Raw genomic sequence first — 12,832 nt, forward strand, 5'->3', positions numbered from 1 at the left:
ATTTACATGTTGAATACTAGAAATGTTAAAGGTATAATTACCTGTGTGTAACTTTTGTATGTAAAAGGGCACTTTAAAAGTGATCCTTGCTGACCATAACATCTGTGTAACATCTTGACAGAAGAGAGGAGAAAAACACTCAAAGCAACAAAGCTGGTTATTGCCATTTCAAAATAACCTTCTGCTTGCTTTTAAAAAAAGCAAGCAGAAATCAAAATATCTATACTGTATTTGTTCTAAGTGTTTGAAACCAAACCTAACTAAAATGATAAATATGGGTGATCATCATTATCCATATGGAGAGCTTTCTGTGGTGCAATGTCCATTTGAGTCATTACAGAGGCCTTAAAGTGCTCTGTAAAGAAAAAAACTCCTAGTTTGGAATGTTAAAGGGCCTTATCATTGAACAAAACCCAACCATGCAATGGGCCATCACTGAAGCCAAATCTGGGAAAGACTGTCTGATTAGGGCCATCATCATGGTTTGGTCATATTCAGCCTTGCATGGCGAAATATCATTGGCGAAGAAGGCATTTGCGAAGGAGAAGTGCTTGTGAAACCTGAATTTGCTTTATAAGAGGACTGACCATAGAGCTCATTAGCAACTTTCTATTGTTCAATATTGCAAATTTGCTTGCCAAAGTCCACCAAATTTGAACCACACACAAAATATGCATTGAAAAATTTATTTGCCACTGAAAGTCTATCAGGTGAAATTCCTGATTGTGCAGAATCCCCTTGACACTATTTCTTCTGCAGAATTTCACTGTGCGAGGGTGAATGTGACTGAGCCTTTTGAATGTGTGTCATGTGTTCCTTAGTTTTCCTCATCTTGACGGGGTCTGGAGCAACAGCTTGGCCGCCGGACATTCCTAAACCACTGTTGAACAAAATTCTGTTGACGCCTGCCCCTTGGACCTTTCTTGACCTCTTTATTATTGCTCTGTTCTTTTGCTGGGCTTGTTTCGTTGGGTTCTGATGTAGGGGGAGGACTAGAAGGCGGCGGCACAGGTGTTTCTGTTGGGTCCATGTGTGGAGCATCTGTCGGAGTTGGCAAGTCTGAAGGTTGATTCTTCTGTTTTTTCACTTGTTTCTCCAGGTGTTTCTGGATGGCTGTACCCAACACTGCCCCCTCAACCACTGCACCATACACCTCCCAAGTCATCCCCTTTTCATCCCAGCTCAGTTCCTGCACAGGTTCTGGCACTTCATCTAGGGCCACCCCTGGTCGTGGCTCTGGCTCTGGGATCACCTCAGGTGCAGTCAGAATGATTGGGCTCATAGGAGCTGTGGCAACTGAACGAAATTCCACCTTCAAGCCCACCTGCAACTCAGCATCTTTTGTCTCTATGGTCTGTGGTCTGTATGTACTGCACTTCTTGGCCAGTTTCCCGAACGAAGAGGGAAAAAGGAACACAGCAGAACCCACAGGAGGGGTCATTGGGCTAGTGGCCACGGACTGATACATAACCTCCAGACTAACCTGGGTTTGCACGTGCTCTTGGCGTCCAGGCGAGCGACTCAAGGCCGCCTCTTGTGAAAGCAGTCCAGCATCCCTGGATTCTGAAGATTCCGTTTTCTTCAATCTTGTGTTGACCTCTACTGCCTCAGACTGCGTAGGCTGACTATTCAGACCAGCAACACTCACATTTACAGAAGTCCTCGGTTCAGCATTTGTGTTAGCTTGTGTGCTGCTTGAGTCTGTGTTTGGTGGGGGACTTGAGCCTGTGCTTTGCTTGTTTTCCTGCTGAGTTTGTTCCATGTTTATCCCATTGCTGCTCTCACTCTTACAGTTATTATTCTCCTCTTGTCCCTGACCTCCTGGAAAATTTGTCTCATCAACATTACTGTTACTAAGACTAATACTAGTCTTCTGGACTTGGCTGACCTCAATCATATTCACCAGTATGATGGAACCATCCAGACTCTCATCCTCAGTTTGTCCTCCTCCCTCAATTGATGTCTTAAATTCAGTAGGGGAGCTGGAAGTCTTCTGTTCCACAAAATCTTCATCTTCCTCGGATTCCAAAGTAGAGTCATGATTGGTTACCAGTATGGTGATTTCCTGGTTAATCTCCAGCTTGAGGTCTTGTTGGTCAGTCTTAGCTGCAGGTTTTTCTCCTTGGTTAGCACAATTCTCTTGTTGCGACGTTGGTTCCAGTGGTTCATCGCTCTTGACTGCTGTTTGAGTGGAGGATAAATCCTCTTCTAATCGTAGCTCATGTGAAATTACTGTCTTAATCTGATCTGGTGTAACCTCTGGTTCGGACTGCTCCTGGACGGTGCTGCTTATATCCTCTTGAACCATGATCCCAGGGTTTCCAGATGCTTTTGTCAGGTTTTTATCACTAACTATGTCACTCATGAGGGGTGAACAGTCTGTACGTCTGTCATCAGTGTTTAAACTTGAGTTGGTCCCTGAACCAACTTTCCAAACTTCACATTCTGTCAGAACAGGACCCTCCATGGGTTGCGATATGGGCTTGTGTTGATTTGGGAGAGGGGTTGGAAAATATCAGAGCTTGACTGTCTCACACCAGTGATGGTTTTGCTAAAAGATGAGAAAAAATAGGGGGGAAATCCCATAAATGCATTTTGTTAATTAATTTAAGTGCAATATGAAAATGAACATTTGTCATGCATTAATAATGACACAAAAATGGCTTTAACAGAAGATAATGGGTTAGAAAACATGTTACAGATCAAATTGCCACCATAGTGAGTGCTATGAGATAAATTAAGCACATGATGGATGTTTTGCAAGAATCACAGACACTCACAAAATTCATCCATTCTATTCTTGAAATAAAAATAAATAAAACTTCAGCCTCATAATACTTAAAATTACAGTAGTTGTCAATACGTTGATTCATTTTGAGAGAGATCAAATTATGTCCCTGTTTTTGGAAATCAGCTATCTGATTCGATTAATAAAAAAAACTAAAAAAAACTTGCACAGTAAACAGTAAACAGTGACAAACAAAAAACAAAAAAAAAAAAAATAATATGATGATCCACATTGAGACTGTCGTAGTAAAAATAAGCCCCAATAACACATACCTCAACTGTAAGACCAACCGAGAACTGTATCCATATTTTCAAAGATTTCACAGCTAAGTCATATTTTCAGATTCCAAGCTCCTCTTTTAGTTGCTCATGATGATAAGAAGCAGACTGTAGATTGTTTGTTTTCCAGAAGAATCTTATTGGATGGTGGTCTTTGGATTTCACTGTGGCTGAGAGTACTGAAAGCTTCTGATTTTTAGTTTCCCTGGAAACCAGACTCAACCTGGCAGAGTGAGTGGTAATGAAATAACAAGTCTCTCTAGCTCTTTAATCAGAAAAAACCCAATTATGATTAATGTTCTGTTATGTTTTAGAAAAAGAAAGACAAGGCTCTTTTGTAATAAAAACCTCAAATTAAATGCATTTACATTGACAGACAAGACACTAAATGGATAAACCAGTAATTAATGGCTCTGTGATCACTGCTTTTTCCCTTCTAAAGTACAATGAAAATAAAAATGTCATAAGAGACACTTACTGTGTGTCATTTGGTTTACTACAAGACAATGAAAGTCACTAGATTGCTTATATGTACAATACATCATCTGGATATTTGCCATAATAACTGTGCCTGAATGTCAACTACAGGATCATTTGCATATCAATAAACAACCGATGCAAGATTCTTTTTGTATGTGCGCAAGTGTGCACTTGCATACTGGCCATGGAAGTGCGTACTGGAGAGGTGTGTTTTATGTTCTCACCACTGAAATGAAGGCTTTTGCCAATCACACGATCCCACAGAATACCTGTTGCCTAGTAACCAGCCATGTACATGGGGGGCTGTGCTTATGGAACACATGCCATATTCAAAAAACAAGATGATCCAGCCTGTCATTGCAGAAAAACAAGGAGGAAGTAAATAGGGATGTAAAAATTATGGGGATGTGGAGGACAATAGAAAGATCAACTGTGAATTTAGTCACAGTGAGAAGCATTTCCTAAGGTCGGAACTGTTTGACATTTGTGTCTACTGTAGACATGAACACTAATTGTTTCATTTGCCTGCTAGTGGAATTAATTATTTATAACATATTTAATAAACAATTCAGGATAGTTTATTTTGCTGTAATAGCTGATATACAGCTGTACAATCTTCATATTTCTGCATTTCCCAACCTTTGTAGGAGCACAACCTTTGCCCCATCAGTAAGGCTAAATTGCCCCTTCATTGACACCAAACCTGAAATGTGTTCCCTAAACTGGAAATAATTTATTATTTTCAGTAAAATAATTATTAGGCCTGTTGTTAAAATATTATTGTTATTACCATTAAAATGTACTTTGTATGACTTTTAAACTAAACATAACTTAACTAAAAACAATTGATTCTGTGGGGAAAATACAGACTTACTGTAACAATCTTTAAGGGTTTGGGTATGGAAGGAGGAGATGAGGAGCAGTGACACACTTCAGGTAGGCTTTTATTAGAGTAGATTAATGTACAGTAGCAAACATTTTTTATAATAAATATTAATTTATATACATATTTTACAGCCGCTAATCCCACACCTACTCCTAAACCTAATCACAACCACTCATTAAGTATAAAAAACACATAACATTTAATAAAAAATAATTCTCTGAAAAATAGCAAAAGTAGCCCAAAGGTCCATGCGCTGCATCTGATGTGCTCCCTGATGGCATTCAATAGCTTTGTGCGAGTTAAAGAGTGGAATTTAAATTATGAATTGCTGTAAATCTTCTCCTGATGCACTCCATACCGGTGCTGTGATACCTCATTCAAACATATACATCGCAGAATACAGCATTTCGCAAACATTCATGAGACACTTCAGAAACAATAAGCATTCGACATCACTGCCATAAAACTGCTGATCGTAAAGCTTGAGTTGGCAATTTTTTCATTTAGAAAACAAAGGGGCCTGAGTAGCTCAGCGAGAATTGATGCAGACTACCACCCCTGGAGTTGCAAGTTCAAATGCAGGATGTGCTGAGAGACTCCAGCCAGGTCTCCTAAGCAATCAAATTTGCCCGGTTGCTAGGGAGGGTAGAGTCACATGGGGTAACCTCCTAGTGGTTGTGATTAGGGGTTCTCGCTCTCAATGGGGTGCGTGGTAAATTGTGTGTGGATTGTGAAGAGTAAAATAAGCCTTCACATGCTGCAAGTCTCCACGGTGTCATTCACAGTGAGCCACGTGATCAGATGTGTGGATTGACTGTCTCAGAAGCGGAGGCAAATGAGACTTGTCCTCCGCCACATGGATTGAGGTGAGTAACCGCACCACCATGAGGACCAACTAAGTAGTGGGAATTGGGCATTCCAAAATTGGGAGAAAAGGGATTAAAAAATGTAATTAAAATACATTTAAAACAAAACCAACGGGTTGACGGTTACAGTAGGTGCAACGGCACAGCAGTGGATGGAGTTGGATATCATTGAATAAAAGGCTTGAATTTGGGTCTGTTCTTTACAGAAAACAGTCTGAAGATTTGGATTATAGCTAACAAATGTATGGATACATTTTATTATTGTTTAATGGTGCTTTTTGTGGTTTATATATATATTTTACATATTATGAAAAGTCTTTTGTGTCCCACGACAAACAAAAATAAAATTATATGCTTTATGAATGATTAAATGATTACAGAGTTTTTATTCATTTGAATTACATTTTAATATTTTGACGTGTAGTCTTGGTTAAAGTGATGTAATCCTTTAAAACTTTGTATAGGGCAGCAGAAATCACACAGAACTGAATGAAATTATAATGTCAACTGCATTAAATAAATGTGACAGCATTTAACTAATATCATTGATTATAAATTAAACTGAATTAACTGATTAAATCTATGAATTATTCAATGTTAATCATTTCAAACAGTACCTGTAAACATTTGTACGTTTCTAAAGGTGTTAATACGTAAACTGATGACGTTTAGATGCTGTCAATACCAGTAGTGATTTCTCATGCCTAGCAAAGCCTTCTCTGCTGGCCTAACATGCCGAATAAATACATATTGTATTTTTGATCGGCTGTCATCACTGCTGCTATCACCATTGAGAAAGAGATTCTTATGGATTTAAAAACACAAGAGGTTCTGGGTGACCATGTGATTGCTTAATTTATTAAACAGGAAAGGAGGACTGATTTTCTCTTCAAGTAAATTGGTAAGTGCTTTTTGTATTTTTATAGCAACATCAGTAGTTTTCTAAGTGTAATTTAGGCTGCTTGAGCATTTGGTGTCGGATCAAGTTTTGAAAAGTAGAGCTGTGTTCCATTCAACTTTTTACAATATATTTTACTTTTTAACAATTAGGAAAAGTGCAATGATATGCATCTTGATGTCAGAACTACAACTTGTAGGCTCGTGCAGAAATTCTCAACTCTGATTTCGCCGAGATACAGGTGCATGATGTCACACAAACATGTCGACACACACATCATCCCGTCCACACCTGCACTCAGCAATCAAAACTTGTCCAGCACCACACTGTTGTGGGATGCGTGCTGCTGTTCCATCCATCCATCCATCCATCCATCCATCCATCCATCCATCCATCCATCCATCCATCCATCCATCCAAATACCGGTGTTCTTAAAATGACTTTACACATAGTTTCACTGGTAAAAATATAACGTCTAGGTTACGTATGTAACCTCCGTTCCCTGATGGAGGGAACGAGACGTTGTGTCAGAGAAGGGACACTAGGGGTCGAGAAGGGACACAGAGAAGGGACACCAATGAGAGTTGGCAACCAGTATTTGCATGTCCCGCCCCCGGACATACGGGTATTTAAGCGGCGCAAATACGGGAGTTCATTCAGGATTTTTCTGAGGAGCCAGAAATGGTCCGGCCACAACAGTGGCTCGGCTCAGCGACGTGGCAGGGGAGACACAACGTCTCGTTCCCTCCATCAGGGAACGGAGGTTACATACGTAACCTAGACGTTCCCCTTCTGTCGCTCTCTCCACGTTGTGTCAGAGAAGCGACACTAGGGGTCCACTTATAAAAGCGCCACGGCTGAGCCGTGTCACGTGAACTGCTGATACAGGAGCGAGCAGGTATTCTTACGTGCAGGACGACCAACTGTATCAGGCTGCACGTACCCTTCCCCAATGCCCCATTTAAGCCATCAGGATTCCTTATCATTACCCTGGAGGGGGGAACAAGGTGCTGGCCGCCAACCTGGGAACGGGCCAAGCCTGGCCGGGCCTCTTTTCTCTCTATGTTTCTCGCACAGAGCAACTTAGGCCGGGGCCCTTACACGCATCGAGGGAAGGGGGTCTTAGCCCTTATTCAGGGCGGAGAAGACCCTGTGGAGGCCACGCCTACCCGAGAGGGGAGGCAAGTTTAAGTGGCAAAACCATCAGAGGCCTGCCTTTGTGGAAAAGTCGGTGCGGTGGTGGATCCAGCCTATAGAGGGGGGAACATACAGCACGGCAACCGAGGCAGCCGTGACTGCCTAAGGGAAGCACAGGAGTCCGCTCGCCAGAGGGGAAAGAACCGTGGCGTTACACACAGGGGGAGTCCGAAGGAGGCCTTACCTTTGGAGCACCTATACCAGTGCAGGGTAGCTTGCGGTACCTGCAGTGGCTTGGGTCGGTGAGTTCCTCCACTGAACTGCGACCCACGAGGGCTAGGGAGGAATCAACCAGTGTCCCAAACCTGAGATCTCCTGGGAATGAAGGCGCACTGTTTCCCCTGGTTAGGGGGAAGGGCGCTAGATGCAAGCGATTCACCCGGTCAGATTGTGGGCGTGCCACCGAGTTCTACGGACTCGGTACCTGAGAGAACACGGGACGATACTGACTCAACTCGGAGATTGTAGAATCTCGCGAAAGTGTTTGGTGTTGCCCAGCCCGCTGCTCTACAAATGTCTGCTAGGGCAGTGCCCCTAGCCAGTGCCCATGAGGACGCAACACTCCTGGTGGAGTGGGCTCGGACCCGCAAAGGGGGGGGGCACGGCCTGGGTGTGATAAGCCAGGGAAATGGCGTCGACAACCCAGTGGGCGAGTCTCTGCTTGGAGACAGCATTCCCTTTCTGCTGTCCCCCAAAGCAGACGAAGAGCTGCTCAGAGCGTCTAGTGCTCTGTGTGCGGTCCAGGTAGATACGTAAGGCACGTACTGGACACAGCAGTGAAAGGGCTGGATCTGCCTCCTCCCTCTACCTGATCCCTGAAGGGTGTGGTAGGAACCTTGGGCACATAGCCCGGTCGCGGTCTTAGGATCACGAAAGTGTCTGCCGGACCGAACTCCAGGCAAGCGTCGCTAACAGAGAATGCATGCAGGTCCCCGACCCTCTTGATGGAAGCGAGCGCAATCAGCAGGGTGGTCTTGAGAGAGAGGGCCCTGAGTCCAACTGAGTCAAGCGGCTCGAAGGGGGGTCTCTGGAGTCCCGTAAGGATGACCGAGAGATCCCAGGAGGGGAACAGGTTAGGCCGGGAGGGAGCTATCCTCCGGGCACCTTTTAGGAACCTGACAATTAAGTCGTGCTTACCAAGAGACTTTCTTTCTACCGTGTCATGGTGGGCCATAAACCTTGAGGGTGGAGGGGGACAGCCTCCTCTCCAGCCTCTCCTGAAGAAACACGAGCACTGACCTAACTGCGCACTTCTGTGGGTCTTCGGCTCGGGAAGAACACCAGTCCGCGAACAGACGCCACTTTAGGGCGTAAAGATGCCTGGTAGAGGGGGCTCTGGCTTGATTGATTACATCTACGACGGCAGATGGTAGACTGGCTAGATCTTCCGAATCCCGTCCAGGGGCCAGACATGGAGGTTCCAGAGGTCCGGGTGCGGGTGCCAGAGCGTGCCCCGTCCCTGAGAAAGAAGGTCCTTCCTCAGGGGAATTCGCCAGGGAGGGGCTGTCGTGAGGAGTGTGAGGTCCGAAAACCAAGTCCGTGTAGGCCAGTAGGGGGCTACCAGAGTGACTTGCTCCTCGTCCTCCCTGACCTTGCATAGCACCTGTGCAAGAAGGCTCACTGGGGGAAATGCGTACTTGCGCAGCCCCGTGGGCCAGCTGTGTGCCAGCGCATCTGCCCCGAGGGGAGCCTCTGTCCGGGCATACCAGAGCGGGCAGTGGGAGGTTTCTTGGGAGGCAAACAGGGCTACCTGGGCCTTGCCGAACCGGTCCCAAATCAGCTGGACCGACTGGGGGTGGAGTCTCCACTCTCTGCCGGGCAAGCTTTGTCTGGACAGCGCGTCCGCCATCACATTGAGGTTGCCGGGGATGTGAGTGGCGCGCAGTGACTCCAGTCGCTGCTGACTCCATAGGAGGAGACGACGGGCAAGCTGTGACATGTGGAGGGAGCGTACTCCGCCTTGGCGGTTTATGTAGGCTACGACCGTGGTGCTGTCTGTCCTGACTAAGACGTGTTTGTGCCGAATTAACGGAAGAAACTTCTGCAGGGCCAGAAAAACAGCCAGCAGCTCTGTGCCAGCGCAGCGGGCCTCGGTTCCACCGGCCTGCAGCTGCGCTGCCCGTTACACGGCGCCCCAACCCAATTTGAGGCGTCGGTTGTGACCAGAACGCCGGGACACCTGCTGCAAGGGTACTCCATCCCTTAGAAAGCAAAGGTCTGTCCAGGGTTTGAAGGTCTGGCGGCAGGCAGAAGTAACTTTACGCTAGCGTGCCGCGGCACCATGCTCGTCTCGGGACTCGAGTCCGGAGCCAGTGCTGAAGTGGTCTCATATGCATCAACCCCAGCGGCGTGGCCGCCGTGGAGGATGCCATATGCCCCAGGAGCTGTTGGAAACGTTTTAGCGGGACCACGGCGCCTGGCTTGAAGGAAGCGAGGCATTTCAGCACTGACTGAGCAAGCTCGTTGGAGAGACGTGCTGTCATCGAGACTGAGTCTAACTCCAGACCGAGAAAAGAGATGCTCTGGACCGGGGAGAGCTTGCTCTTTTCCCAGTTGACCTGAGACCCCAAACGGCTGAGGTGGCTGAGCACCTGGTCTCTGTGTGCGCATAGTAGCTCTCGGGAGTGGGCCAGTATGAGCCAGTCGTCGAGGTAATTGAGTATGCGTATGCCGGAGTGGGGCAAGAGCTGCCTCTGCGACTTTCGTGAAGACGCGAGGGGACAGAGACAGGCCGAAGGGGAGGACTTTGTACTGATACACCTGGCCGTCGAACGCGAACCGTAGGAAGGGGCAGTGTCGAGGGCGAATTGAGACGTGGAAGTACGCGTCCTTCAGGTCTACCGCTGTGAACCAATCTAGATGCCGGACGCCAGATATAATTTGTTTCTGGGTGAGCATTTTGAACGGGAGTTTGGACAAGGTCCGATTGAAAACTCGCAGGTCCAAGATCGGTCGTAAGCCGCCGCCTTTCTTGGGTACAACAAAGTAAGGGCTGTAGAAACCCTTCTTCGTTTCGGTTGGAGGGACAGGCTCTATCGCGTCCTTTAATAGAAGGGAGGCCATTTCTTTGCTCAGGGAATGGTCAAGTTGGCCGTGTACTGCGGAAAAATGTACGCCCACGAAGGGGGGCGGAGACCTGGCAAACTGAATTGCATAACCGAGTCGAATGGTCCGGTGCAGCCAGCGTGACGGGTTGGGCAGTGAAAGCCACGCCTCTAAACTCCGTGCTAGGGGCACCAAAGGGACGGGTTTTTTGGACGTACCCAGCGGGGCTTTGCAGCGGTGCGGAACAGGTAACGTGGCGTCGGGAGGCAACGTGGCGTCCCGAGGCTCTGGTGCTGAGAATAAACTCAAAGCACTTACCTTGCTCCGTGCACCCGGCAGGGGGCGGGTTCGTGACTGAGGAGGAGGTCTGATGTTGGCGTCCTCTGGACTCGTCTGAACCGGCCGGCCGGGGAACAGTCGTGGGGCTGAAGGCAGGGACACCGCGTCCATGGAGCCGGGACTGTTGAGGCCTGAAAGCAGAGAGCCGTGAGAACGGCACATGCGGGCCATATGCTCCAGAGACAAAGGAAATAGCTCTTTTATTGAGAATTTGGGTACCGCAGCCCCCGTTAAGGGGAGCGGCAAATGAAAAAACAAAGGATTCTCCTCCCGGCCCTCCACCGGGGGACGGAGCGGTCTTACCGCCTCCGGAGCTAACTTCTTGGACTCTGGGTGCGTTGTCTCAGGAGTGCCTGGGAGCCTTCCGGGTCCTCGAGGGGGTCCGTGAGACAGGGGGCGTGCGCTTCCCGCGGTTTGCTCGATGCTGGGGCTGAGAGCTGGGCCCGGGTTGAGGCGGAGCAGGAGCTTGTCTTCTGGCCGCAGGAGGAGGCCCTCGGCAAGCAGACGGGGCATGGGTTGTGGCGGCAGGCTTGCGGCGAGGCATGATGTGAGAGATGGCCTCCGTCTGCTTCTTTACCATGGAGAACTGCTGGGCAAAGTCCTTGACGGTGTCGCCGAAGAGGCCGAACTGAGAGACAGGGGCGTTGAGGAAGCGAGTCTTGTCGGTTTCACGCATCTCGACCATGTTCAGCCACAGTTGACGTTCCTGGACCACTAGCGTGGCCATCGCCTGCCCGAGCGCTTGCGCTGTGACCTTCGTCGCTCTTAGGGCGAGGTCGGTCGCTGAGCGCAGTTCCTGCAGGATCAGGGCCACCCCCGTGCATGTTGCGAAGTGCCTTGGCTTGGTGGACCTGCAGGAGAGCCATGGCATGCAGGGCGGAAGCGGCGCGTCCGGTGGCGCTGTAGGCCTTCGCTGTCAGCGAGGAGGTTGCTCTACAGGTCCGGGAAGGGAGTACGGGGCGACCTCGCCAGGTGGTAGGGGTACCGGGCATAGATGGATCGCAACCGCCCTATCCACCTGGGGAATCGCCAGCGTACTGCGTGGCGCTCCGCCGTTGAGGGTGGCGAGGGCGGACGAGCCTGTGGCGGTGTGACGAGTGGAGAGGGGTGCTCTCCACGAAGACGTCAGCTCGTCATGCACTTCCGGAAAAACGGAACCGGGGCGAGGCTGTGAGCGGCGCCAGAGACCCCAGGAACCAGTCATCCAGCTGTGATGGCTGTGGGGAGGATGGAGGGTTCCAATCCAAGCCCACGCTGTTGGCTGCCCGGGAAAGCATGTCGGACATCTGTGCGTCAGCCTCAGCCTGGGCGTGCAAGCCCGAAGGCGGCAGCCCAGGGTAGTCCTCTGCATCAGATGCCGCGCCCTCCGATGTCGATATGATTTAAATATTTATGTTTCTTCTTATTTTTTATATCAGTTACTGTATGTACATTGGGGTGTTTTATGTTACATAAATGTCGTTTAGTTGATGTTTGTTGCATTATTTTAGTGTTGTGTGTTTTCTTGATCTTGTTTTGTGTTTGTGTCTTTACATAATGGCCATAGAATGATATATACAGTAGAGAACTGAAAAATGCACAGGCATCAAAATGACATGCCTGAAACATTGTCACTGTATTCTTAACTGTGAATTTCTGGCAACCACAGCTGCCAGTTTTTTACTTAAAATATTTAACAGGATTCAGTGCATTAGTTATACAATTTGTAAATCAAAACATAGTTCAGTAAAACAAAATAAAAGCAAATGATGTGCATTTTAAAAGGAATGACCCTGAAATACATTCCTCCCTCCATCTTTCTAAAATCATGCTGTCTAAAGTCTTTTCAGCACCGTGGACAGCACATGTAATAAGATATTATGGGCTAAGTAGCTGGCCCTCATGGCAGGTTTAACATAAAGAACATGATCCTTACCACCTACTCAACTCTGCAAGAACATTCTCCACATTATTTTTAAAGGTGAGTGCTCCAGATCTTTTGACAACTCAGCTTGATATAGAGCTGACTGCTAGCATTGCCCTTTGATGAGGAAGTTAATCTTTATGGCGAATGCA

General features: G+C 47.6%; 1 protein-coding gene across 1 annotated transcript; it reads right to left on the reverse strand.

The window, feature by feature from the left end:
- Nucleotides 1-94: 94 nt before the first annotated feature.
- LOC127660210 (G protein-regulated inducer of neurite outgrowth 3-like) lies at nucleotides 95-3,198 on the reverse strand. Its single transcript, XM_052150334.1, has 2 exons — nucleotides 3,061-3,198; nucleotides 95-2,551 (listed from the first exon to the last, which is right to left on the reverse strand). Exon 2 carries the CDS (start codon nucleotides 2,465-2,467, stop codon nucleotides 818-820), a length of 1,650 nt encoding a protein of 549 aa, XP_052006294.1. The 5' UTR covers nucleotides 2,468-2,551; nucleotides 3,061-3,198; the 3' UTR covers nucleotides 95-817.
- Nucleotides 3,199-12,832: the final 9,634 nt, after the last annotated feature.

The sequence above is a fragment of the Xyrauchen texanus genome, chromosome 19 (assembly GCF_025860055.1).
Source record: "Xyrauchen texanus isolate HMW12.3.18 chromosome 19, RBS_HiC_50CHRs, whole genome shotgun sequence".
Lineage (NCBI taxonomy): Eukaryota > Metazoa > Chordata > Actinopteri > Cypriniformes > Catostomidae > Xyrauchen > Xyrauchen texanus.